The sequence below is a fragment of the Nothobranchius furzeri genome, chromosome 1, assembly GCF_043380555.1.
Source record: "Nothobranchius furzeri strain GRZ-AD chromosome 1, NfurGRZ-RIMD1, whole genome shotgun sequence".
Lineage (NCBI taxonomy): Eukaryota > Metazoa > Chordata > Actinopteri > Cyprinodontiformes > Nothobranchiidae > Nothobranchius > Nothobranchius furzeri.
The window spans coordinates 41026125-41054077 of record NC_091741.1 but is presented as its reverse complement, the minus strand read 5'-3'; the positions used below and the strand labels follow the sequence as shown (position 1 = coordinate 41054077).

General features: G+C 44.8%; 1 protein-coding gene across 1 annotated transcript in view; it reads right to left on the bottom strand.

Moving 5' to 3' along the window:
- The window catches only part of acss3 (acyl-CoA synthetase short chain family member 3), a 66412-nt gene extending 43890 nt beyond the window's left edge, over positions 1 to 22522 (bottom strand). The window contains exons 1-8 of the mRNA XM_015961068.3: positions 22127 to 22522; positions 18439 to 18583; positions 18146 to 18334; positions 14404 to 14538; positions 13536 to 13676; positions 11296 to 11376; positions 10974 to 11069; positions 8964 to 9115 (exon numbers count right to left, since the gene is read on the bottom strand). Of these exons, the coding sequence (XP_015816554.1) occupies positions 8964 to 9115; positions 10974 to 11069; positions 11296 to 11376; positions 13536 to 13676; positions 14404 to 14538; positions 18146 to 18334; positions 18439 to 18583; positions 22127 to 22413 (1226 nt within the window). The 5' untranslated portion in view covers positions 22414 to 22522. The remainder of the gene's footprint in view (positions 1 to 8963; positions 9116 to 10973; positions 11070 to 11295; positions 11377 to 13535; positions 13677 to 14403; positions 14539 to 18145; positions 18335 to 18438; positions 18584 to 22126) is intronic.
- Positions 22523 to 27953: the final 5431 nt, after the last annotated feature.

The following is a 27953-nucleotide window of genomic DNA, read 5'->3' as shown; positions in this document are numbered from 1 at the left end:
ATTGAGCTGTTAACCAGAAGGTTGACGACGTATATCTTATGGTTACAGTCTAAATGTTTCATTAAACACACTCTTGTCTTTTGCTGCTAAATAAAGTCCCAACTTTAGATTAGCTGTACGTGAGCATTTTGGTGATAACTCCACCTGCAGCATGACATGTTCACAAGTGATTCAACCACACCAATAAGATTACAACTCACCACACTCGAGAGGGAGTAGAAGTCTCTCTCTGGTATGAAAAATGTAATTAGTAATAAAACCAAAAAGCTTTTCCTCAACAGTTTTACTACTTCCATCTACATACTTTTAATTAAAGCTACAACTACTAACAATGACTCGTCCTTCAAAGTTGTATAGGACGGAGCAGCATGCACAGATTAGATACTTTAGGGAAAAGCATCCAGCTTTGTTTTAATGCATTTGCACAACACAGTCCAGAAAGACCAACTGAAATATGATCCCGCTCAATAGGATAAGGTTAAAAAAAGAGGCTGATATGTTTGGTTGAAAGCCAAAAAGAAAATCCACAAACTTGCATCCAACAAGCCAAAAGGTGCATTAAGAGAAGAGACGATCTATAAAACTAAAGAACTATAGAGCCTCTCTGATGGCAAAGAGTCAGAACACAGAGCACAAAATCCACAGATTTCATTTAGAATGTTGTAGAGAATCCTCCCCGTCTGCAGGTGCTGTTCATTCAGCCCAGTCTCTGAGGTCAGAGGTCACAAACATTCAAAAATTGCTTTACGATTGTGTGCCAAGAGGCGTTTTCAGACTGCTGAGCAGAATCAAAGCAATAAATTGAAAACACAACCGCTCAGGTCCACGTTTTTGTGGTCTGAGTGGGATCACCTTAGCATTAGCTGGGTCAAAATAATGTTTGGTTTGGTTTCTAAACTCCAAAACACAAAGAGCCTTCAGCCAGACAGCAAACGAGCAGCTGCTGCAGCTCTCCGAGAATCAGATAAAACAACACATTCAGTTTTTTTCTACATATTAGTGTTCTCTGTTAATATAATTTCACATTTCCAAAGGTCTTTCAATGTTCTTTAGACTCTGGTTGCTTTTTTACTCATTTTCACGTCTGTGCCTGTTGTTGTTTATTTGTATACTTACATATTTATAAACCCAGGGGAATAAACCAAAATTGTGTCAATCTGCACCAAGCCCCCACAATGAGGCTCAAAAATTGAGGCCAACCCGGAAGTAACAAAAATTGCAGTTCCACCCTCCTCCGCTGGGGGCTGGTGTCAGAAGCGAGCAAATCCTCATTGACTCCCATGTTAAAAATACCAATTTCAGAGCAGAAATAAATATGTTTACAGCCTGGTACCATTACATGATTTTTGTTTAAATGATCTAGTTTATACTCATGACAACTCTGAGGGGGGTGAATTTTTTTCTCACTCTTCTGTTTAAGTGTATTAAAAGCCTAAAATTCTGTATAATTAATGAGCATCAGACCCACGTGACCACAGAGCTAGCTCCAGGGAAAGGCCTCAGTAGAGCCTCGGTCTGGCTTGGAAACTGTTCCGGGATTTTGAGTCTCTGTGTTTGTGTATTCTTTTTTGGATATTTTTTGTGCAATTGTTGGACAAAATGACTTGCTGTGGCATTAATTGCACTAATAGGGCGTCCAAGGAGTCTCCACTTCATTTTTTTCGGTAAGTAAAATTATATTTATGTATTTTAGGTCACTGCCGAGCTGAGCTTAGATTTTAACATGTACTGTTTAACCATGAAATTTAAATGTAATAGGGTAAAACCCAGTGCATTTAACATAATGCTGCACTTTAGAAAATGGGTTGAAATATAACATGTTGGTGGAGCTGGGTTCCCACTATCGGCTTGTGGAGCTCTCGGGAGACCGATGTTTTCCACCCGGTTCTCCCCAGCAGCAGCTCTACGCATCTCAGATCGGAGCGGCGCTTGTCTGCTGTGCGGCTGACAGCTTGTGGAGCTCTCGGGAGACCTCTGTGTTCCACCCGGTTTTACCCAGCGGTCGGCCCGGCGTATCTCTGACTCAGAAGCTCTGGTGTTGTGCACAGGTAACTCCGGTTGTAGCTAGATTGCTACCTCCGTTAGCTTAGCTCCCAGGTTAGCTTGTAGCTAGTTCGACCGGGTGTTGTCAGTTGATCCCAGCCTTACAGCCCCACCCTCAGCTCCACCTCACGGTCAAAATGGCGGTGGTGGCCACCTCCCATTTGGCCTCAAAAACGTGTTATTGGAGTCTATGGAAACCCATTGTCCAATATTTATATGTCGATGATCTGCACCTACACTAATGATCTTTAGGATCTTTGTTTGCAAAAAAATCTGTCACTAAAACATTATTTGTTTGCATTCCTCTGATTTAACTGATGAAAACACCAACAGTTGTAGTTTGGCATTAAAAAAACTGATTTTTGAGAATCAAGAAGGTGATTTCCTAAAGCTTCTGACTGAAAAAGTGCATCTCTTAGGTCTCATTAATTCAATTCAATTCAATTCAAAAATACTTTATTAATCCCAGAGGGAAATTGATTGCTGTAGTAGCTCAGAATAATAATAATAATCAAGTTGTTGGGTAATTTTTATATTACTCCCATATTACCTCAAAGAAAGTTCAGAGCACACACAGAGGGATTAGATTGATAATTTGGTAAATTGTAATCCTGCCAACAACAACAAATACTTTGCAAAGGGTGAGAGAAATCAAATACACACCAGAGACGGAGGTCAGTTTGCTCTCACACTCAGGCAAAGCCTTGGAGCTCCTTTTATTTAGGAAGGCACACCCAGAAGTTACAGATAAACACACACACACAATTCTTCAGAACCAGCTGACCGGGGTAAGCTAATCAACAGATTGTTGGACCTTCATCTTGTCTCAGGAAGTTACAGATAACAGGAGGGTGATCAAAGAGGTCATTCTTCACCACTCTAAAATGTAAAATAAAACTGATGACCCTCCGTTTAAACAAACACCTACACTGTTGCATCAATAACCCAGTGACGTCAAAATCAGTTATATCCATCACAAGTCATCAAAGAGTTGTTGTATATTACAATGGCTGTTGGCAGGAAGGATCTCCAGTAGCGGTCAGTGTTGCAGCCAAACTGAAGAAGCCTCTGACTGAAGACACTCTTCCGTTGTCGGACAGTCTTGTGAAGAGAACGCTCAGGGTTGTCCATCATTTCCTTGATTCTCTGGAGAATCTTTCTTTGCATCATCTCCTCCAGCGGTTCTGAAACTGCCGAAACTCTGGCTGAGTCCTTGAAAGGGCTTGGAGTTCCTCCATCTTGTTGGTCAGTGATCTCACATTGCCCATCATGATCGATGGAAGAGATGGTTTGAATTTCCTCTTTCTCCGTCTCCGTTTTGCTCCCGCTCTGCACCCACGCTTCTTGCGTTTTAGCTCATTTGGAATTTGTGGCTTCGGTTGAGGTATTATTTCAGCCTTTCCAACGTTAAAGAGCAAGTCACCCCCAAATAAATTATTTTTTTCTGATAAACTATATAAATGCGTGTCTAATCGTGCTGCAGACACGTGTAGTCAATAGTTTTGCACTTTAGTGCATTTTAGTTAAAATTTAAAATTTCTACCTGAAACTGTCAGTGTTGTACCATTGTCAGGTAAAAACTCTTCACTGCATTTGAATTTAAATCTGACATCGCCATTGGCTAAGAGGTATGCTATGATGTAAACTGGTAGATTATGATGTCACAATGTCGTGAGTGTGTGTATTTGTAGTGGCTCCACCCTCTCCGTCTGCTAGGCAACAGCATTTGTTGCATTTTTCAAACAGGAAGTGGGAGTGAAGTACGCTTCTTGTAAGGGGTGACTTGCTCTTTAAACAGCTGCTCCCGATTGTAAACCAGGCTGTTGCCATGGTTACGCATCATAACAAATGCTCAAAAAGTGAAAAAAGCTAAAAAATAGCAGTAAAAATCCTCCAAGCTTCACATCACCAGAAACAGAAAGTAAAGTGTCCAAAAAAATACAGTTTTTCTTGAGAAACTAGAAGAAAAAATGTCTAATTAGTTCTAATTCCTGAGCCTTCTGTTCATCTGGTTGGGATCCCTTTTAAACCTCGAAACTCCCTTCTTTATACAACGCCCTGTAGTGAGTTAATGCTGGAAGTATTTTAAAAATCTAGCTGATTATTAAGGCAGTAACGTCTCTTTTTTTTCTGTTTGTCAACTAGATGTCAAACAGTTATTTTCGTAAAACAAAAATGAAAAGCAGTTTGACATTTTCTGCAAAGAAAATCTCAACCGTCAAATCACATTTTTGAACACATATCAGCTACAACCAATCATCCATTGATTTCCTGTTGCTTATCTTTGGTTGGGCCACGGTCCTGCAACACTCTAGCTCCTGAGATATCCGAAAGCATCCTGGGCCAGGATTTACTGTTGTTCACACACCCTGGTGGATTTATTTTAACCATTTATCTAAGAATACAAATGAAAACACAAAAACCTTTTATCACTCATGGTCAGTGTTTCTGTGTAGCATTTTATTGTGGAAAAAGTTTGTAAACTCATTTCAAATCAAAGACCATACCGTCATACCAAAAATGACCCCTGGATGGTTTACACACCCACTGAGTTTGGCCTGAAACGTGTACACAACTTGACACAAATGGGTTTTAATGGCGAACTAAAGGTAACCGTTCTCGCCTCTGATCAGTGCGAGTTTTTAGGTTCCTGACAAACTCTCTTCTTCCATCCACACACTTAAAAGGAGAGCATACACGTAAGTCCATGGAACAAAATGTACTCTTTTTCAGAGTACATTCTACTCTATTTGAGTAAAATGTACTCAGAATGAGTAAAATTAGCAGCAGGGCTGCACTGCTATGCTCCACTGATGCAAGAGAAACATCAGATCTGGAAACACTACTTCATTCATTCATATTCTTTGAGAAAGGGCCAAAAGCTAGGAAAAATAACTTACTGGAACAATTGTACAAAATTTATAGGGTTTGATGAGAGTTCTTCACCAAATGGGAATGATCTGGAAAGCCCCAGAGGAAGGTGACTTTGAAGTCTCCTCATTATATACCAGAACCACCTCAGCGGACTGCTGTTGATGGGGAGGAGCAGCAGCTTTACTCCAAGCTCATAGATTTGATCACAATACACACCTCGTGACTGTAGGTGAGAGCTGGAACATTAGCTGTGCTTCCAGGAGTCGCGAGAAATTTCTAGGAGGGGGAAAATTGATCAGGAGATGCATTGCCTCGGCCCACTCAGCTATTGCGTCTCCATACTAATTCAGCCCGTTCAGGACTTTGCTGGGAAGTCAGCATTTTGCGACCGTTTTGGCAGTCAGTGACATCACTGAGCAGCACCAAAAAGCATCATTAACATTAAAAGGTTTATTCTGTCAAAACGCGCAAATTATTTAATCCATTAAGAGGACCAGGAGAGTGGCTGTTTGACGTAAAACGTGGCGCTCAGTGACCAGAAGCGTCATTTTTCACAGGACCCTGTGAGGTGGAGCTCAGTGAATGATGTCGTGAGGGGATTTCTGCTGCATTTTTCAGAGTTGGGAGTTTAGGCAGCAGTAGCTCAGGTGGAAGAGCGGGTTGCCTCATGATCGGAGGGTCATGGGTCCGATTCCAGCTCCCGCCAGAGGTATTCTGCTGTTGTGTCCTTGGGCAAGACACTTTACCTAACTTGCCTGTGTTGGTGGTGGTCAGAGGGGCCAACGGCACCAAATGGCAACCTCGCCTCTGTCAGACCGCCCCAGGGAGGCTGTGGCTACAAAGTTGTTTACCATCACTAGCAGTGTGTGAATGTGAGAGTGCATGCAAGCGTCTTTGAGTGTCCTAAACCAGCGCTATATAAGTTTGATGTATTATCATTATTATTATTAGTAGTAGTAGTAGTAGTAGTAATGCCGATTTTAGAGTAGTTGTTTTGGACGATGACATTTCCTAACGAGTTACAACCAGTTAGCATGAGTTAACCAAAGGTTCCGCTCAGCGGCCATTCCAAGTACGATAGCTCAGGTACCTGAAAACGGTTCGGGAAATGATTGTTTGGTTCGGCCCGCTGAAGTGGAGACGCACATGCTGTAAAGTTTAGCAAAATGACCCTGAAGTTCCGACTGTGGAAACACACCCACAGATGGAGCCGTACATCCAGCGCTTTATCCTTTGGCTTAGACCCTATCCACCGGTCCATCTCTTATAAAATCCCATTATCAGTAGGAAAAACAAAACAAAAATACTTTAACTCTTTTGCTCGAAGCAGATTCCCTCCCAACTAGGGTTGGGCATCGAGCATCGATTGGAGCTGGTTCCAACTGTTGATTTTTCCCGGAATCATTAAAGTTTTTTATTTCGATTCCTAGAATGCCGACCAGAAGAGGAACCCGCGGCTGGTCTCCATGAAAAATAAACGTGATCTGTAAATTGTGATCACACCAGCTGTCTGTGTGCAGCACGAGTCCCCCCTCCCCCACCCGGCGCGCAGCGGCCAGATATAAACAAATGCGTCTGCCAAAATTTTACTCCATAATGTAAACTTTAACTCCTGCAGGGAAAAATGCGCCGGAGAGGAAACTTGTTAAATATGTCAATATGGTGGATTTAAAGCTGCTTTGCAGAGTTTTTCTCTTTCAGAAATTATGTATGATTTGTCAGAAATCTGTAAAAGTGATTATCTTATCATGTACTGTGATATAATGTAAGCAATACGTCTTTGTTTTGTGCTAAGCACGCCCCCTGCCCCGCAGAGCTCCGTACAATAGGAAACTAAGCGCCGACCAGAACTAACCAATAGCGTTAGAATACCGCTTAGACGCTTCAAATTTAAGGAAGTACCTCAGCTGATACAGAGTTGATGAACTTTTCACAGACAAGTAAGTCTCTAAAATAAAAATATATGAAAACACAACATGACATAAGAATAATACTCATAAAACAACGTGTTTTAACCCTGTCGGCTACAGAAGCACATTTATAAACAGGAACGTGACGTCGCCATCTTAAAAACACAGAGGACCAGTGGTTTTGTGTGATATGCGTGTCAGCCACTAGATGGTGGCATCGGATAAGAGAAGTACTCCGGAAAGAAGCTTTAATAGAAGCTTTAAATAACAAACTCTGGACGGTGTGAAGTGAGTTTGTCTTACTGCAGAAATAAAAACAGTCGTCAGTCAGACGCAGCAGCTCACCAACAGAAGGCTGAACAATAACCTGTAGAATAATTAACGTCATCATTCTAGAGCATCTTCTCTGTGGTGGACCACACCAGCTTCTGCCACAATAAATAATAATAATAATAATAATAATAAATCACACACAAAGTTTTGAACATTTAAATTTCCTTTCTGAACTTTTTCTGTTGAGTTTTAATGTTTAAAATCAGTTAGATTGTTACTGACAGCAGCTACATTTAAGTTTCACTTCCTGTTCTGACTGAATGCTGCTGCAGCATGGAGGTGTAGTTCTCCGTCATCCTGGACATGATCATCCTGAGAGTTTTAGCTGAAAACAGCTGGACGTTTCTGGATATGTTGGAGACATTTAGCCTCTCATCCCAGAGGCTTCTTCCAGACTTTGGTTGTGGTCAGAAACAAACACACTGGTTGTGCGGCAAGTCTTTTTCTTTTTTTCTCCAAAACATGTTTCTGTCTTAATGAAGGTGATGTTATTGTTCATAGAATTAAAATTCATGTTGAGGTTAAGATTATTTCATCAAGTAGGACCTGTGGTTAGCTGGCTCATTTAAAACATGTCATGTCTTGAAAGAATCGGAATCGGGAATCGATAGGAACCGGAATCGAAACAAGAAATTGGAATCGTTCAAAATCAAACGACGCCCAACCCTACTCCCAACCCAAAGTGAGCATCACGTCTTTTTTATCATTATTATTAACACTTTATGCGCCAAAGGGGGGTGGGGGGGGGGCTGGATGTGGTGGCGGTGATGGGCCGGTGAAAACTCCGCTGGTGATCGATTCAGCTCCGGGGGTGTAAACCGTGGGAACTGCAGCAGGAGGGGGCGGAACAGCGGGAAAAAAAAATCACTGCTAGCAGGGGGTGGCCCAACACAGCCTCAGGGACAATAATAATGATGGGTTAGTTTGGGAAAAGAGGAACAGTATTCCAAGTGGATCAGGCATTTTGATGAGCCGGTTGGATACTGTGGAGACGGATCGGTCAAATTCAGAACACATTGATTTTCTGTCAGTTTTTTTGGATGAGGAATTCTGGACCCTCATCACAACTGAAACCAACCGATATGCTCACCAGTATTTAGAGAGGGAGGAACTGGAATCTAGCTCCAGATATAATGACTGGTACGATGTAACTGTCCCAGAAATGAAAGCGTTCATTCAGTTCTGCATGGGGCTTGTGGAAAAGCCTGAGATTGAGGACTTTATATATATATATATATATATATATATATAATAAACAAAATAAACCAAAGAAGTGATGAGTGAAATGTGTTCATGACGCTGAAGCACCACAAACAGTGTTCTGGATTGATACGCAGTAAACATAACAAAATACCATTAAAGTAATAAATATTATATATATATATATATATATATATATATATATATATATATATATATATATATATATATATACATATATATATATATATATATATATACACATACATAGTTATATATGTCTACATAGGAATCTGTATATATGTATCATAAACAATAACAACACTAAGAAAATAAGACAAAAACATAAAAAATAAAAAAATCTGCAAATGTGATGCAATCCAATATGGCTGCCACCTGATGACATCTTAATATGCAAATTATGTGAGTGAATTAGTTCCTATCACAAAATTGGGCTCATACTGAAGATTTTTCTAATTTACAATATTCCTCTATCTCTATCTCAGATTTAAGCTACAAGCTCTTTAAATAGTGATATAAAAGATTCATATTTTACTGAAAAAACTATGGTGTCCACTTTTCATGGGTAGTAATACCATCTACCTGGACAGAGGGTACTTTTGGCCGACTGCAGCGTGAGGGTCCTGCTGCCGAATGGCCCGGATGGCAGTCGGCGCTGTAAACATGGACGAGGCCCCGTGTTCGGACAAGACACGGAAGAACGCACCAGGGTCTGGAGTACCAACAGGCTTTCCCTAAAATCAGACAGCAGAACAACAGCTGATCAGTTTCAACACTGCCAGAGGCATCTTCTTCACACAAAGGCAATCTGTGTTTGCCTTCCAGGCAAAAACCAAAAGTATTATTTCTGAAGCCCAAAATCATTACGACAACATTTCTACAAGTACGGCGAGCAAAGTACAAACCAGGAGTGAACATAGAGCAGATGTCAGTGGTAAGGGCAAACACAAAAAGCCGTGTCTGACACAGATGGGCCTGGAAACCAACATTAGAAATTTACTCACCATTAAATTAAATATAACAAGCAACAGCAGTAGATTCTAGGTAACCGCACTAGTATTTATCTGCTTTGGAAATCTATAAAATTCTGTAAAGTTGGTTTGAAAGATGTGTGGAAAGAAGCATAGCAAACCCTAATTTAGTCATTAAAATATAACAATACTTTTTTCATTGTCATTTCCCAATTTGACATCCAAGTCAACGTGTTGAAAAAACGAGGAATGTTAACGTGTTCCAGAAAATAAGTCGAAATGCTAAAAATAAAGTAAAAATGTTGAGGTTAAAGGGGACGCATTTTTAAAAAGTTATTTTAGTTCTATGGTGATTCTATGTAGACTTCAGCTGTTTTATTCTTGACAGTTCCAGAATGAGCCGTTTCAGGGCTGTTGCTGGCCAGGCCCACCCTTCCCCTGATTGGCTGCTTGTCTTGGGCCCGAATGCGTTCACTGAATGATCACTCGTGAACGCATTCGTTTATTTTTTTTGTTAATTGCTATTGTGATGGACTCTAAAGTACGAAAAAGGAAAGATCGAGTTTGATTACAAAGGGCCTGGGGTGGGCTGCAGCCGGTAACAGCAGCTCTCGCTTCGTTACTCTTTTATTTTTTTGCTTTTTCTGTGTGCGTTTTTAACACCCTTAAAGAGGGCATCGCTAACGCTAGCTCTCTGGCTAGGCTCGCCACTAGCTGACTAGTGACTCTCTGAGACATGCTAATGGCTAGCCTTTCCGATGCTATTGCCAGCCTATCCATGCTTAAGGTCCGTCAACGGGGTAGGAAATCCAGCTAGTGGCCAACCTAGGCAAGCTAATGGCTAGCCTCTCCAATGCTAACACCAGCCCGTCCAGGCTAACGATAGCCTATCCATGCTAATAGACAGCAGACGGAGTGTGTGAACCAGTCAATGACCAGCCGAGGGCTGCTAGTCCCTAGCGTATCTAGTAGTAACACCGGTAAAGGTGCTATTTCTCAGTAAGCAGCGCCAGCCTCTCAGTTACCGGCGCCAGCTTATCATTAATCAGGTCGGTAGTTTGGTTCGGAAATTATATAGCCTCCTGCTGCTGGGCAGTAGTCTTAATTTTGGCCCCCATACAGCGCCATACAACAGGAGTTTTTCCCCCTAGAAGTGGCATACGCTAACATGCTCATAGTCTATTTCGAGAGATCGGCAAGACTCGTCAGTTATAATTGCTGATCTCTGATCACTGAAAAATATGAAAAAAATCAGATCTCGGAATCGGGACATCCCTAATCATTATACATTAATCATGAAAACACTTTCTAGCTTTGAGAAATCACATTTTCAAAGGAGGAAATGTGATCTTTAAGGCGAGAATTACCCCTGCAGGTGGCATGTTTATTAGAAGAGAAAAAAGCAGCCGAGACGGAAACAGAGAGACTTCTGCAATCTGATACGAAACTGCAGCGATCTAAACCAAACCGTTCTGCTTAAATTGTTCCAGACTTCATCAGATGCTGTCAGTCACTATGAATGTATTCAATTTGTAGAAAATACAAGAAAAACACACAGACATGTCTGCATATTGCAAAACTCTGATTGATTTATGTGTTTTAGTGCATTTCGAGGACATACCTCGTAGAGAACGGAGCTGGTGCCATGAAGCAACGGACCGTAGCAGATATAGGAATGTCCGACCACCCAGCCCAGATCTGAAGCTGCCCACCAAACCTGCCTCAGATGAATAAATGGATGTAATATCCTGCTAGGTAATAAAGCAGGAGCTGTTCTTAAATTAGATCAGAATGCAAAAGTGATTAAATAAGGCCCATAACGGTCCAAGGCACTATAAACGGGAATCAAATACTCAGGCTTGGTGTTTTCACAGTAATAAAATCCATTCGTCTCTTTGCTGATTGCCTTTATGCTTAAGCAACAGAGGAGCAGGTCTCCTTACATCTCCAGGACTGAGTCCATAAATATTTGACATGGTCCATTTCAGCATAACAGCATAGCCCGCAGTGTCTCGCACAACCCCCTGGGGGACGAGATAAGAAGAACATTAAACTCCTGACAGGTATTTCACACAGCAAGGAAGCAGAGGTTTAATATCACCTTAAACACAGAGGGCCAGCCATGCAACGCTGCAGCAGGATTGTATTCCCGTTCTGACTGAATGCTTCAAAAAACTGTGGCGGGGGGTTTTTAGTTCATGGAGCCAGCTAAAGATTCGAGCAAAGCATTGGTCCCCGCAGTCCTAACGTCAACAAGTCCTCAGCAGAGCCGTGTCCAGGACTTTTAAAATGGGGTGGCCCATATGGGGCACTTGTTTATGCATGGGTGGCACCAATGGTTATGCTTATTTATATATTTACACAAATCGTTTATTTATTTTTTTACTTTCTTTGAAATTTTTGAGTTTCACATTGCACAATCACCATTTTTTTCTCTTCATCTTCTAGTTTTGTGGTGGTTAGCAAGTCACTTCTTGTTGCATTACTGCCACCAACTGGAGTTGAGTGGGACTCTAAATACTATTTATGTGAATATGAAAAAACAAAACAAAATAATAATACTACAGAAATGTTCTGTAGGCCTGGGCTAGAAAATAATGTGAAAGGTGCACGCAACCACACACCATTTTGGAGTTTACAACCCAAGCCTTTTGTAGACAATGTAGTCAATTTGAACTGGAACTTAGTAGGGTGGCACCTGGGGTGGCCAATCAGATTCTAAGGGTGGCATGTGCTACCCCAGGCCACTCGCTGGACACGCCCCTGTCCTCGGAGTCATGGTGTGCAGACAACAATAAGGAAGAATAACTCTGAAAAAGCTCCATAAGCCCGAGAGATAGAGTGGTGTCATACATCAGCTCTTTGCAGAAGCTGACATTTTGGTTCTTGTAAGAACCTGGAAACGCCCAGCAGGAAGAATCCTGCTGCAGAGGAAATGCTTGGTCCTGTTTATGTCACAGTGACTGTTTATGTTAGATATAAGCTGCTCTGCAGAGTCGAGGATCTCATGAGTCACATGCAAGCTCCAAGGACAACAACAACATTTAAGGCAGTCTCTGGGGTGCTGCTGCTGCTGCTGCTGCTGGGCGACAAACTTGAAAGCATCCTCGCCGTTTCTAAATGAAAGGTTTCAAACGTTTGAGAGGGTTCTGAGGTTCCTCATAAGTCAGAGGCCCTTGCTTTTGGGTCACTGGAACATTGAAAGTGTTAAATCCATTCACACGAGACATGTTCTCTTAAACAAGGGCTCTACACGAAGTCAGTGTTGTATTTAAATTCAGCTGTTTGGCTCAAAATGATTACAAATACAATATAAACCGTCAAACGTTTATAATGTGTCACACTGAGCCTTGCAGGCATGCAGCTGTTCTGAAGGACTGAAACACTCAAAAGTCATGCAAGCTGGCAGAAAGAGGGCAAAACAAGTGAGTCTGTTCATGTTTCTTTATGTGGCGTCCAAACAGAACATTCACTTTGTTTAGTTGGTCCCTAAATGACCAAATGTTACAACTATATGTATTTGATACTTTTATGTGACAAATTTACTGTTTTGTGATGGTAAATGGCCTGTTTTTGATATGGCGCTTTCTAGAGTACTGGAACCCCCAAGGCGCTTAGCACAATCAGTCATTCACCCATTCACACACACATTCACACCCTGTAACATGCTGGCATATTGATTTTTGTATTGAAAACTGTAATAGTGATTCATAACGTATAATTTCCTATTTCTTTATTACTGCTTGGGAGCTAAACTCTGCCACCTACTGACTTCAACCAAGACCTGCAGGCTACTTAAAATGTGAACTCTCAATAGTGGTTCCTGAGTAACTGATTACTTGTGATTTCATATAAATTAAAACAACAAGTGATTGATATTTTCCCAAAACTGAGCAGCCTGGACTCCTACCCTCCCCCTGCCACAGTTCCTGCTGGTGGGTGGTGCCTCAGTCTCCCAGCTCCCGTGTCTGGGGCTGGAAGTTTTCGGCATCTGTCGGCTCGCTCCCAGTGGCTGGCTGGTGGGGTCCGGACCCCCGAGCTCTGTCGACCTCTGCCAGGGTTGGGCATCCTTGGGTATCTTATCCTAACTAACTTCAGCGTACTGAAGATTTTTCTTTGTGACTAAAAAGTGCCGAGACACATATGAATACACAACTGCAATTTAGTGGCTGAACATCAGTACCTTTGGTGTTCCAGTGGTTCCAGACGTGTAGAGAACATACAGTGGGTGGTTAGATGGCAAAGGAACGCAGTCATGCGGTCGAGCAGAGGCCATTTCTTCATCCCAGTCCAGATTCAGGTCTGGACTCATTGAAACTTTCTCCTGAAGCACAAATAAAAAGCAAGAGCCATTACTGCTGAATCTTTTTGATCCATTATCCGTTTTCACTGCACAGTACCTGCAAAGTGCCCAACTCTTCCCATTAAAAACAAAACAACCCTAAAAGCAAGCACCAGTGACCATAATGAGAAAACATGATGTGCTGTGGAAAGGTCAACGAAACCTTCAACAGCTGCTAATTCCTTCAACACATTTGTGTCTGTGCTGGGTGGAAGCAGGACATTTAGCTGACTAAGCAGTAATCATGTAAATGGTAAATGAAAGCCGCTGTGGCTGGCTCAAAAATACAGAACGTAAGACGGGGAAAGGTGTTATCTGCTCTGCAGCTGCAGTAGTTGACCACTGTTTGGGTTTGTAAGAGTGGTGAAGAAAAACTAAAACATCAAGGCTGCATCAATGTAAACAAATGATCATCTGTTTTATTTATATCAAAAAGAGAATGGCAGCTTGCCTGTATTGTACTGAAATGTGTGCAGGAAATTATTCACGTGTCAACCTATATTAAAAATAAAATACTTTTTTAAAGCCGAAGCACATTTTATTTTCTTTGAACATTGAGAAAATTATTCTAAAATAAATTAAACGGTCAGACGTCAAGTGCAACTAAACTAAATAATGGAAATTATTCCATTAGAAAAGAATAATTCTCAACTAATCTGATCAAATTCAGACAAGCAACACCGGCCTCTGGTGTTTGGGGTTTTCTTACCATGCTGGGCCTGTTGTAGATGAGGACCTTTGAGGGTCTGTGAGAGCTCATCTCCAAGGCCTTCTTCACCAGCGGGATGTACTCCACTCTTCTGCCTGGCTCGATGCCGAACGAGGCCGTCACCAACAGCTTGGGCTTCACAACACAAATTATTGGAGATAAAACTCGGGAGTTTACTTTTTGTATTAAAATACTTTCAGGTGTGCCACATCAAGATGCTGATCTGACATCATGAGTAGTGCACAGGTGTACCTTATACTGCCCACAATAAAAGGCCACCCTGGAATGTGCAGTTTTTTGCTTTATTGGGGGTCTGACGACTCAGAACCAGTCAGTATCTGGTGTGACCACCAATTTCCTCATGCAGTGCAACACTTCTTCTTTGCATAGAGTTTATCAGATTGTCAGTTGTGGCCTGTGGAATGTTGGTCCACTCCTCTTCAATGGCTGTGCGAAGTTGTTGGATATTAGTGGGAACTGGTACACGCTGTCGTATACGCCGGTCAAGCACATCCCAAACATGCTCAATGAGTGACATGTCCGGTGAGTATGCTGACCATGCAAGAACTGGGACATTTTCAGCTTCCAAGAATTGTGTACAGATCCTTGCAACTGGAGAGGCTGAGACATGAGGTGATGCTCATGGATGTACGACACAACAATGGGTCTCAGGATCTTATCACAGTATCTCTGTGCATTCAAAATGCCATCAATAAAATGCGCCTGTGTTCTTCGTCCATAACAGATGCCTGCCCATACCATAACCCCACCACCACCATGGGCCACTCGATCCGCAACATTGACATCAGCAAAGCGCTCACCCACACGACACCACACTCGCTATCTGCCATCTGCCCTGAACAATGTACGCCAAAATTCATCCGTGAAGAGAACACCTCTCCAATGTGCCAGACGCCATCGAATGTGAGCATTTGCCCACTCAAGTCTGTTACAGCGACGAGCTGGAGTCAGGTCAAGACTCCAATGAGGACGACGAGCATGCAGTTGAGCTTCCCTGAGACAGTTTCTGATAGTTTGTGCAGAAATTGTTTGGTTATGCAAACCAATTGCTTCAGCAGCTCTCTGAGTGGCTGGTCTCAGACGATCTTGGAGGTGAACCTGCTGGATGCGGAGGTCCTTGGCTGGTGTGGTTACACGTCATCTGCAGTTGTGAGGCCGGTTGAATGTACTGCCATATTCTCTGAAACGCCTTTGGAGACGGCTTATGGTGGAGAAATGAACATTCAGTGCACGAGCAACAGATCTGGTTGACATTCCTGCTGTCAGCATGCCAATTGCACGCTCCCTCAATGCTTGTGGCATCTGTGGCATTTTGCTGTGAGACAAAACTGCACATTCTTGGGTGGCCTTTTATTGTGGGCAGTATAAGGTACACCTGTACACTATTCATGATGTCGGATCAGCATCTTGATGTGGCACATCTGTGAGGTGGGATGGATTATCTCAGCAAAGCAGAAGTGCTCACTATCACACATTTAGACTGATTTGTGAACACTGTTTGAGAGAAATGGTAATATTGTGTATCTGGAATGAATTATAGATCTTTAAGTCCATCTCATAAAAAATTGGAGCAGAAACAAAGGTGTTGCATTTATATTTTTGTTGAGTGTAGCTTTGCTCCTGTTCCTTTGCCTGAGTTAACCAAACTAGTTAACTCTATGAAGACCTCTGCATGCCCCCTCGACATCTTACCCTCATCTTTGTTTGAAAGTGCTTTTCTGTCCATCGGTCCCAGCGTGCTCTCTATAATTAATGCTTCTCTGGTTTCTGGTCAGGTCCCTGCTTACTTTAAGAACGCTGTAATCCACCCGCTTCTTAAAAAAACGAGTCTCGACCCCTCTCTCCATAGCAGCTTCAGACCCAACTCTAAACTTCCGTTCATCTCCAAGATCTTGGAAAAGGTTGTGGCTAAACAACTCACAGCTGCTCTTGATGAACATAACATCTATGATTGCTTACAGTCAGGTTTTCGTAGAGCTCATTCTACTGAAACAGCTCTTCTTAGGGTCTCTAATGACCTTCTGACTCACAGTGATGCAGGGGACTGTTCTGTTCTGGTCCTGCTGGACCTGACTGCAGCCTTTGACACTGTTGACCATCACCTGCTACTGGAGAGGCTGGGAGACTGGGTAGGCCTATCAGGAACTGCTCTGGAGTGGTTCTCCTCTTATCTTTCTGAGCACTCCTTTTCTGTGGCCATCTCCAAGTTTAGGTCCTCCACCTCCACTCTTACTCATGGTGTCCCACAAGGTTCTGTGCTGGGGCCTCTGCTCTTCCTCCTCTATATCTGCTTCCTCTTCAGCACATCCTGAGCTCCTTCAAATGAATATCCTACCATCTTTATGCAGATGACATCCAACTGTACATCTCCTTTAAGCCCCATGAGATGTCTAAGCTGCAGCTGTTACACACCTGCTTAGACTCTATCAAAACCTGGATACCTGGGAGCTTTCTACAGCTGAATGAAGATGAGACTGAGATCCTCATCTGTGCCCCAGACAAGCTGGTTCCCAAAGTCAGAGACTCTCTTGGTCAGCTTGCTTCGCACACCAAACCTTCCGTCAGGAATCTTGGTGTGACCTTTGACCCAGCTCTCACCCTGGATTCTCATGTCAGTTCTCTTGTTCGCTCTTCCTTCTTCCATCTCAGGAACGTTGCTAAGCTGAGTCCCATTCTGTCCCGCTCTGAACTTTAGACTGTTCTCCACACCTTCATCTCCTCACGCTTAGACTACTTTAACTCTCTTTTCACGTGTCTGAGCAGAACCTCCCTGAACCGTCTACAGGTGGTTCAGAATGCCTGTGCTCGGCTTCTGACCAAGTCCTCCAAACACACCCACATCACCCCGCTTCTCCTCCAGCTTCACTGGCTGCCAGTCAACTTCAGGGTTCATTTCAAGATCCTGGTTCTGGTCTATAGGGCCTTACATGGACAAGCACCATCTTACATTGGTGATCTTCTTAGTCCCTACATCCCCAGCAGGTCCCTGAGGTCCAGTGATCAAAGCCTACTGGTTGGGCAGCACCAGGCTAAAGACCAAAGGTGACATATCATTTGCTGCTGTGGCCCCCAGACTCTGGAACTCTCTCCTCCTGAGTCTGAGATGCCTGCCCTGCCCTGCTCCTATCCAATAAGAGGCTCCTACCTATTCACTTAGTTAAATTCAGGTGGTGACCCTTTTTTTTTTTTTTTTTTTTTTTTGGCTGGGCAGTGTGTATTGGAGTCATTTAGTTACTACTAATGCAAAATAAACTTCTCCTTTCTTTGTTCTGTCATGGATGGGAAAGCTTTTTATAGGATAAAAGATGAAAAAGCATGATTTGCAGCCTAGTTAGCATTATGAAACACTCACTTAAGAAAAATCTAGCATTGTCTTATCTCCTTTCTGTTTGACTTAAGAAAGTTGATTGGATGACTGGCAAAGCATCTCAAAGAAAGCAAAATGAACAGTTGTTCAATATAAACTATAATTAGAACCACTGGTCAAGGTAATTCAGGTAGCAGTGATAAGAAAAGCTTTGAGCGTATGCAAGGTGAGCACATGGCTCTTCCTGGTTAATGATTTATTTTGAACACAGTGAAACAAGGGGAACTCAAATCTTTCAAACATTTACATTTTAACTATAAACCATTGAATAAGAAACCAGCGTTGGATCCATAATAAAGAGTTGGCAATATCTTCCCACAACCAATCAGAAGGTTAAAGATAGCCATTCCTTACCTTGGCGTGGTCGATACGGACAGAAAGCTCTTTGGAGGCGAAGCCACCAAAGATGAGGCTGTGTGGTGCACCAATCCGTGCACAGGCCAACATGGTGAACATAGCCTGCGGCACCATGGGCATGTAGATGACAACAAGATCACCTTTCTGCACACCATTTTTCACAAGGACTCCTGCCAACCTAGACACCTGGAGCGTGGTGCAGAAGAGACGAAGCAGAAAGACGACGTGCTTCAGCCCTGCTGTACTCCGACGTTAGAGCTCAGAAATGGAGATGTTAAATGAGTGATCACCTGGTCCTGGAGTTCTCTGAACGTGATCGTTATTTTGGTTCCAGTCACCGGGCTGTCATAAATGATGGCAGCCTGCTCTCCACGACCGCTTTCTACATGACGATCCACAGCGTTGAAGCACATGTTCAACTTTCCCCCAACAAACCTGTCAGACAACACAGGAGGGGATCTGTTGGTTATGTTGAGATGGGGAGGTCATTATTTTAATGGAAAATAAAGTGTATCTGCATATCGATCCAAAGTTATGATCTTAGCCATTTTAAACATCTTCATCTTTAAATGAAGCTGCTTTTAGGTGCCGTTTTAACTGCACAAGTACTGAAACCAGAGGGAAGCCAAATCACTGCTGGTGCAGAGAAAACAACTCATCAGAATCTGAAGGATTAATCTTCATCTGAGAATGAAACCAAAATGCTATAGCGAAGGATGCTTGGATGGGTTTGACTCATTTGTTTGTGAAAGTGATTGTTGTAATTATTGATATCCAACTAAGTCCGAATAACTAGTTTAGCAAAATAGCCTTAGGCTAGAAAACCTCTGAACAGTACATCAGTTGTATTGTTTGTAGATGTAACACTTTTTTTTAGTCCAAACAAACCTAAAGTTAACCAAGAAAGCAGAAAATTCCTTTTGCAGCTTAACGAGGAACAATATTTTTCTGCACGTTGTTTTTAGGCCCTGTCCACACGTAGCCGGGGATCTGCCAAAACGTAGATATTTTTCTACGTTTTGGCCTGTCATCCACACGAAAACGGAGTTTTTTCACACGAAAACGGATCTTTTTAAAAACTCCGGCCAAAGTGAAGATCTGCGTTTTCTCCGTTTTGGGTGTCTGCGTGTGGACGGACAAAACCGGAGTTTTAAGGTCCGCAACGTCACTTTCCGTGACAAAAAAATGCTGACATCACGTGTGCGACCTGTGTTTACACTAGCCGACAGCATGGATGCCCTCAGAGCTGCGCTCGCTTTATCAATTGTCCAAGCGCTTTCTGCTTGTTTGTTTTTGCAAGAGGAATTACTGCTCCTTGCGGAAGACCACAGACGAAGGACGAGGTTAAGAACGGGGGAAGTACTGCCGCCTACAGGTCTGGCATGTCCTTAACAACGTATTTATCCGGGTACGTGTGGACAGATTTTGTTTTTAAAACGCGGTGGTGTGGATGCAAGTTTTTGGAGGGGCGGATATTCGTTTTTAAAAAAACCCGGCTACGTGTGGACTAGGCCTTAGTCGTGCGTGGGTGAAAAAGATGATCATAAGCAAGAGTAAGAAGTTGATGACAGAGTCTAGCAAAAGTCCTGAGTCTGGTGGTGAAGAGCCACAAGAAAGTGAAACCAAAACCAACATTCTTGTCTCTATAAGAACTCAGAGGCCTCATACTCCCACTAAATGTATTTGCATCACTTCTCCCTGCTGGCACCAGCCTGTTCAGCAATAGTCATGATTACAACAATGTTGGCCCTGCCCATACTGATCAGGTAGATTGACTTGTTTGTCCACTGCAGCCTTAATCATCTGAATCATCTGCATACTTGGAGCGTCAGTGATCCTTAACCTTCAACATATTGTTGGAAGTGCAAACACCACTTGTGTCATTTTGCTTCTATATGTTGGCCATGAGGGGGGGATTCACCCCCGTGCATTCTCCATGAGAGCACGGGTGCGTTGGACTGTTTCATCTCTGTCCGTTTTCCACGTGGGGGGGATATTCATCAGCGTGAGAGCGTGTGATGAGGGTGAGATGCGTGTCTCATCAGTCAGAGACTCTCTTGGTCAGCTTGCTTCCCACACCAAACCTTCCATCAGGAATCTTGGCGTGACCTTTGACCCAGCTCTCACCCTGGATTCTCATGTCAGTTCTCTTGTTCGCTCTTCCTTCTTCCATCTCAGGAACGTTGCTAAGCTGAGTCCCGCAATCTCCGCTTCATAAATCGGAGACTAAAGAGAATGTTTCTCAGCTGCATTTTAGTCACATCCCGCCCTCACCACGCCCACTTACTGCCATAAATAGTCAATGCAAAGTGCCTTGTGGATCTCATGCATATACATAAGCTGGCTGCTGCAGCGCTCAGCCAATGACATGGCGACCTTAGATCAAGGCAGATCAAGGAAGCGCAATTTGACAGAAGCAGAAATTGAGGTACTTGTTGGTGAGGTGGAGAAAATGAGGGACTGCAACACACCAACAGCAGTTTTCTAGGTTCTCTGGCAGGTTGTCCTAAAGTTGAACAAGCTGAGCCTCTCACACCAGTGGTGTTCTGCTGCAAAATGTGCCAGAGCATGAGTGGAGGACCCAGGGCAGCAGTAGCTCAGGAGGTAGAGCTCCATCGAGAGAATGCTATGAGGATTGTAGTTTTCTGGCATTGCACTTTCCGGATCTGGGGGTCCTACGCCTGTCGATGACATCATAAGCAATAAAACTCAGCCAAAATATATTGAATCCCTTTTTTGATTCTGTTCTTTCACATATGTTTTGAAAAGAGTTGTTATTAAATTTGTATTTCGTACTGCCTAAATGATTTTGAACGTGGAAAAGTAACTTCTGTAAGTCCAGCCAATCATCTAGTGTGACATCATCGACAGGTGCAGGACCCCAAGACAGCCAGAGGGAAACACGGTGTCTAGTATGGCGTCACCCAAAGATGCTAGACCTGCACGCTATGGGCCTTTTTTATGGTTATGTGGTACAAAGTTTTTCAACAACTGGACGTCATTTTATTTATTTTCAACAACATCTCGATGAATATTTTCAGAGACTAATGATATACAATACACATTGTCTCTTAGGCATGAATAAAATATTTTAAGCTAGCTTGTCCAGCTTTGGCGTTGTAACTTTCTTCTAATATATCAAAAATCATTTTAATGAACAGAAATGTTAGCATTGTCATTTCTCGGGTTAAAAATGTGCTTGCTGATGCAAAAAGCATGGCGGAAGTTCTTGCAGTGAATTGTGGGTAGCATTAGACCAAGAAAATAGGGAACTAAGTAGCCAACTTTTTTTTTAATTGCAGAAAAGCATATTTACATTACAAATAAGGCGAACATGCCAATGTACTCAGATGAGAATCGAACAGTCAGTGAAAAGGGGGAGGAGGACAAAAAAAAACCACTAAAACAAACAGTGCAAGGGACCACTACACAGTTCCAGGAAGTCTACACAACAGTCTATACATATCTTCATAGCTGTTATTATTGATACATTTAAGGGATCTTTGATACAATCTAAAATCATGTACAAATGCATTAAACACAGGGGGTGATTTCAGTATTTTTGTTTATGTATGAAGAATTTTGCCAGACAGAGAAGTAGATTGTCGCAGAGTTCTTGGTTGTTTGTTTGAAAGAGAGTTCCAAAGGTGATGACATCTCTTGAAATGGAACATGGGATTCCAATTTGAGATAAGTAGCCAACTTTAGGTAGTTTTTTTGACTAATCATGCTTTTTACCAATCATTTATGTTTGTGTTCCTAAATTAAAATTTATTGACTTGTTTTTAATGGTGCGGTGTATTATTATTTTTTGGCACATTCGGTATTCCATATAGGTTTAATTAGGCTTAATGGCGCTAATAACTCATTTATTTAGAGATGAGAGGCAGATAAGCTCCGAGTGTTTTGTTTTTCTAGTGGTGTTTATAACGCAGTTCCCTAGTAGTTGAACCCAAACAAGTGACTGAACGAACCTACCAGTTCGGGAACACCGGGTCCTCGATGTGCAGAGTTTTCCTCCACGGCTCGAACCAGCTGACATCCTGTCCCATTTCACCCCAGAACGTTTCTGGGTCGTCCCTCGCCACGGCGAAAGCTCGACTGTAACCACAGTCTGACGCCGAGGATCTGCAGCTCTGAGCTGCAGCAACATTATTCAGTCCCAATGCTCCTAATCCCGGCCACGGTTTCCTCTGTAGTGTCCAGCGGTTTTCAGCAACCACGCAGCGCCCTAGACGCACCATCTGCTTTATTTGGGAATGCATTTAGGTTTCTGAAAGTTTGACGCAAGTTTCCCCACGCAGATTAGAAGCCCGCCTCTGACTCAGCACTTCTGCAGCTCACCTGGAACAGCTACGAACTTTGAACTGGATGTGGTTCACACACACAGCAGGAGGGGCTTTCCTTTCATTTCACACTCTATTGCGCAACAGGGACTGCCAGCAGGCTACACCAGATGGTTTTACGTTTTAGTTGTTTTGTTTACAGTTTAATTGTGTTACAACTGCAATGTTTGTGCTTAAAATAATATTTTGTTTTTTTAAGTGGTTTTGTTTAACTTTTTTTTTTTACATTAGGGTTGCCCCACCCTGATCGTCAAGAGCCCCATTCCAGCATGTTTTAGTTGTTTCCCCTGTTCTAAATGTTCAACCAGCACCCTGGCCTTCCACCAAGTGCAGGAGCAGCGTGTAAGGCGGGGTATTCAGCTCCAGGCCTGGAGGGTCGGCATCTTGCAAGTTTTAGTTTCAACACACCTGATTTCGACCAGCAGGTGATTATCAGGCTTCTGCAGCCTGAGGAGCAGCTGCACAGGTGATTCAACCACTCAAGTGTGTTGGAGCAGAGAAACCATTAAAACGTGCTGGATACCGGGCCTCCAGTTGGGTTTATTTCCACTAGGCAAGCAGCAGTCGCTTGTATCCGCGATCTCATTCTTTCGGTCACCACCCAAAGCTCGTGACCATAAGTGAAGGTGAACGTAGATCGATCGGTAAATCAAGAGCTTCGCCTTCCGGCTCAGCTCTGTCTTCACCACGACAGACCGGTACAACGCCCGCATCACTGCAGACGCAGCACCAATCCATCTACCAATCCTTACACTGTCTTCCCCTCGCTCATGAACAAAACCTTGAGATACTTAAGGTGGTTTTCCAGGAACACTACTCAAAGAAACTCGGACCGGTGCAGCTCGGCCCGACCGCTGTTCCCAAGGACACGGTTCGGTATTTTCCCTCTGCTTTCTCCACTATTTTTAGTCCCTGCTCCGTTGAGGTACCTGGCAAGGTTGAGTCAGGCCATCATCGTGATTCTGGCCGCTGATTGACTAGGGGATAGAGTCACTGGTTGCTCCGGAGTTTTCTGGCTTCTGTTTCACTGCCTGCAGCCATGTCCTGGTTCAGAGTTTGACAAAAAGCCATAAAACTGAGCAAAATGTCCAGCAACACCAACATTTTTCAGCTGAGTTGTGTTTCTGTGGAGCACAGGTTACCCTCCACTGTTTACTAATCCCCTCATGCTATTTTGTTACGAGTAAAAATCACACACCTGTAAACAAACAGCAGCAACATGTAGCATCTCTGGTTAAGAGCCAAGCAGGAACTTGTTCATATGCCCATACAGAGTAAATCAGGTGAGGGTGCAGAAGTCTAGAAGAAGGTGTTTGCATACATCTCTGTGAAACAGGAATTGGAGATTTTTTTAAGGTGGCAGCAACAGACTTTGAAAGTAGGTCGAATGTGTGCTGCATTCACTTTCAGCCCTCCGTTGCTCCATACAGATGCTATAAAATAACAAGCTATGCACAATGGAATAAATTTTTTTTTACCACCTTCAGAAAGTCAAATCGAGTCTTTTTGTTACTTCTTCTTGTAAGGTTTATATCAGGACCCAGAATTATATTTATATATCTTTGTTCACATGCCCATCGGCTAATGGCAGCATTGGCCTAATTGCTAAGGAGGCCATTAGGTGTCTTCGTCTTCGTCTTCCTCCGCTTATCCGGGTCCGGGTCGCGGGGGCAGCATCCCAATTAGGGAGCTCCAGGCCGTCCTCTCCCTGGCCTTGTCCACCAGCTCCTCCGGCAGGACCCCAAGGCGTTCCCGGACCAGATTGGAGATGTAACCTCTCCAACGTGTCCTGGGTCAACCCGGGGGCCTTCTGCCGGCAGGACATGCCCGAAACACCTCCCCGGGGAGGCGTCCAGGAGGCATCCTGACCAGATGCCCAAACCACCTCAACTGGCTCCTTTCGATCCGGAGGAGCAGCGGTTCTACTCCGAGTCCCTCCCGAATGTCCGAGCTCCTCACCCTATCTCTAAGGCTGAGCCCGGCCACCCTACGGAGGAAACTCATTTCGGCCGCTTGTATCCGCGATCTCGTTCTTTCGGTCATTACCCAAAGCTCATGACCATAGGTGAGGATTGGGACGTAGATCGACCGGTAAATCGAGAGCCTGGCTTTCTGGCTCAGCTCCCTCTTCCCCACGACAGATCGGCTCAGCGTCCGCATCACTGCAGACGCCGAGCCAATTCGCCTGTCGATCTCCCGATCCCTCCTACCCTCACTCGTGAACAAGACCCCGAGATACTTAAACTCCTCCACTTGAGGTAGGACCTCTCCCCCGACCCGGAGGTGGCAAGCCACCCTTTTCCGGTCGAGAACCATGGTCTCAGATTTGGAGGCGCTGATCCTCATCCCAGCCGCTTCACATTCGGCCGCGAACCTACCCAGCAAGAGCTGAAGGTCAGAGCTGGATGAAGCTAGGAGGACCACATCATCCGCAAAAAGCAGAGACGAGATTCTCCTGCCACCAAACTCTACACACTCCACACCACGGCTGCGTCTAGAAATTCTGTCCATAAAAGTGATGAACAGAACCGGTGACAAAGGGCAGCCCTGGCGGAGTCCAACCCTCACTGGGAACAGGTCCGACTTACTACCGGCTATGCGGACCAAACTCACGCTCCTCTGGTAAAGGGACTGAATGGCCCTTAACAGAAAGCCACCCACCCCATACTCCTGGAGCGTCCCCCACAGGGTGCCCCTGGGGACACGGTCATAAGCCTTCTCCAAATCCACAAAGCACATGTGGATTGGTTGGGCAAACTCCCATGCCCCCTCCATCACCCTTGCAAGGGTATAGAGCTGGTCCACAGTTCCACGGCCAGGACGAAAACCACATTGCTCCTCCTCTATCTGAGATTCAACTATCGATCGGACCCTCCTCTCCAGTACCTTGGCGTAGACCTTTCCAGGAAGGCTGAGGAGTGTGATCCCCCTATAGTTGGAACACACCCTCAGGTCACCCTTCTTAAAGATGGGGACCACCACCCCGGTCTGCCACTCCCTAGGAACTGCCCCCGATGACCACGCAATGTTGTAGAGACGTGTCAACCATGACAGCCCTACAACATCCATAGCCTTGAGATACCCAGGACGAACCTCATCCGCCCCCGGGGCTCCGCCGCTGTGTAGTTGTTTGACTACCTCAGCAACTTCTGCCCCCGAGATCGGACAGTCCATCCCCAGGCCTCCCAGCTCTGGTTCCTCCTCGGAATGCGCATTGGTGGGATTGAGGAGCTCCTCAAAGTATTCCTTCCACCGTCCGACTATAGCCTCAGTTGACGTCAGCAGCTCCCCATCCCCACTGTAAACAGTGTGAGCGAGTTGCTGCCTTCCTCTCCTGAGGCGCCGGACAGTTTGCCAGAACCTCTTTGGAGCCGATCGATAGTCTTTCTCCATGGCCTCACCAAACTCCTCCCACGCCCGAGATTTTGCCTCGGCAACTGCCACTGCTGCACCCCGCTTGGCTATCCGGTACCTGTCTGCTGCCTCCGGAGACCCACAGACCAGCCACGCCCTGTAGGCCTCCTTCTTCAGCCTGACGGCTCCCCGAACCTCTGGTGTCCACCAGCGGGTACGGGGGTTGCCACCACGACTGGCACCGGCCACCTTACGACCACAGCTAGCAACAGCCGCCTCGACAATCGCAGAGTGGAACAAGGCCCACTCGGACTCAATGTCCCCCACTGCTCTCGGGACGTGGTCAAAGCTCTGCCGGAGGTGGGAGTTGAAGACCGTCTTGACAAGTTCTTCTGCCAGGCGTTCCCAGCAGACCCTCACTATGCGTTTGGGTCTGCCAGGTCTACGCGGCATGTTCCCTTGCCATCTGATCCAACTCACCACCAGGTGGTGATCAGTTGACAGCTCCGCCCCTCTCTTCACTCGGGTGTCCAAAACATACGGCCGCAGGTCAGATGATACGACTACAAAATCTATCATCGACCTGTGACCTAGGCTGCCCTGGTACCAAGTGTACCGGTGGGCATCCTTATGTTCGAACATGGTGTTCGTTATGGCCAAACTGCGGCTTGCACAGAAGTCCAATAACAAAACACCGCTCGAGTTCAGATTAGGTGGGCCGTTCCTCCCAATCACACCCCTCCAGGTCAAGCTGTCATTGCCCACGTGAGCATTGAAGTCCCCCAGCAGGACAATGGAGTCCCCTGATGCAGCACTATCTAGCACTCGTTCCAGGGACTCCAAAAAGGGTGGGTACTCTGAACTGATATTTGGCCCATAAGCACAAACAACAGTCAGGACCCGTTCCCCGACCCGTAGGCGCAAGGAAGCTACCCTCTTGTCCCCCGGGGTAAACCCCAACACACAGGCAGAGAGTCTCGGGGCTAACAAAATGCCAACCCCAGCCCTCCGCCTCTCACCCGGAGCAACTCCAGCAAAGTAGAGTGTCCAACCCCTCTCCAGGTCTCGGGTTCCAGAGCCAATGCAATGTGTCGAGGTGAGTCCGACTATATCTAGCCGGTACGCTCAACCTCTGCCACAAGCTCCGGCTCCTTCCCCGCCAGCGAGGTGACTTTCCATGTCCCAAAAACTAGTTTTCTTGTCCGGGGATTGGACCGCCAAGGCTCCCGCCTTGGTCTGCCACCCGATTCGCATTGCACCGGACCCTTCATGTTCCTCCTGCGGGTGGTGGGTCCACAGTTGGACGAGCCCATGTATCCGGTTCGGGCTGGGCCCGGCCGGGCCCCATGGGCGAAAGCCCGGCCACCAGGCGCTCGCTCACGGGCCCCAACCCCAGGCCTGGCTCCAGGGTGGGACCCCAGTAACCCTCCGGGCCGAGTACTCCGACTCTTCGTTTTAAACGCCATGAAAGATCCTTCGAACCGTTCTTTGTCTCACCCTTCACCTAAGACCAATTTGTCATGGGAGACCCTACCAGGGGCACTAAGTGCCCCAGACAACATAGCTCCTAGGATCATTAGGGCACTCAAACTCCTCCACCACGATAAGGTGACGGTTCAAGGAGGAGATGTGTATTTGATTTCTCTCACCCTTTGCCATTAGGTGTACTGATCCAAATTGTGCAAATATGAAACAAAGTGGACATCTGCACATTTTATGATCGAATAATCAGAGCTCTTATTTAGAGCGGTGAGCCACTTCATAAAGTGGTCAGCAGCTCTAATATTAAGTTGCCCGGGTGTGGAACGTGTGTGTCGCTGGGATCCATGAGCAGGCCGAAGTAGCAACAAGGGAATGGGCCCAAGCGGGTAGACCCAGACAAGGCCTCACAACATCATTCAGACTTGCTTCTCTGGATACGAGAGTTCTGATCATAACATCATTCACACATACACCATTCATCTCAAGTCTCACTGCACCAGATCCATTCATCACTTAGAGTTATGGGCTCGAAACACGGGAGGCGACAAAAGACTGCGATCAGCGAAATTTGTCGCTGTCGCATTTATTACCTGACACACGGGAGGCGATCTGCGGCAGCGGCC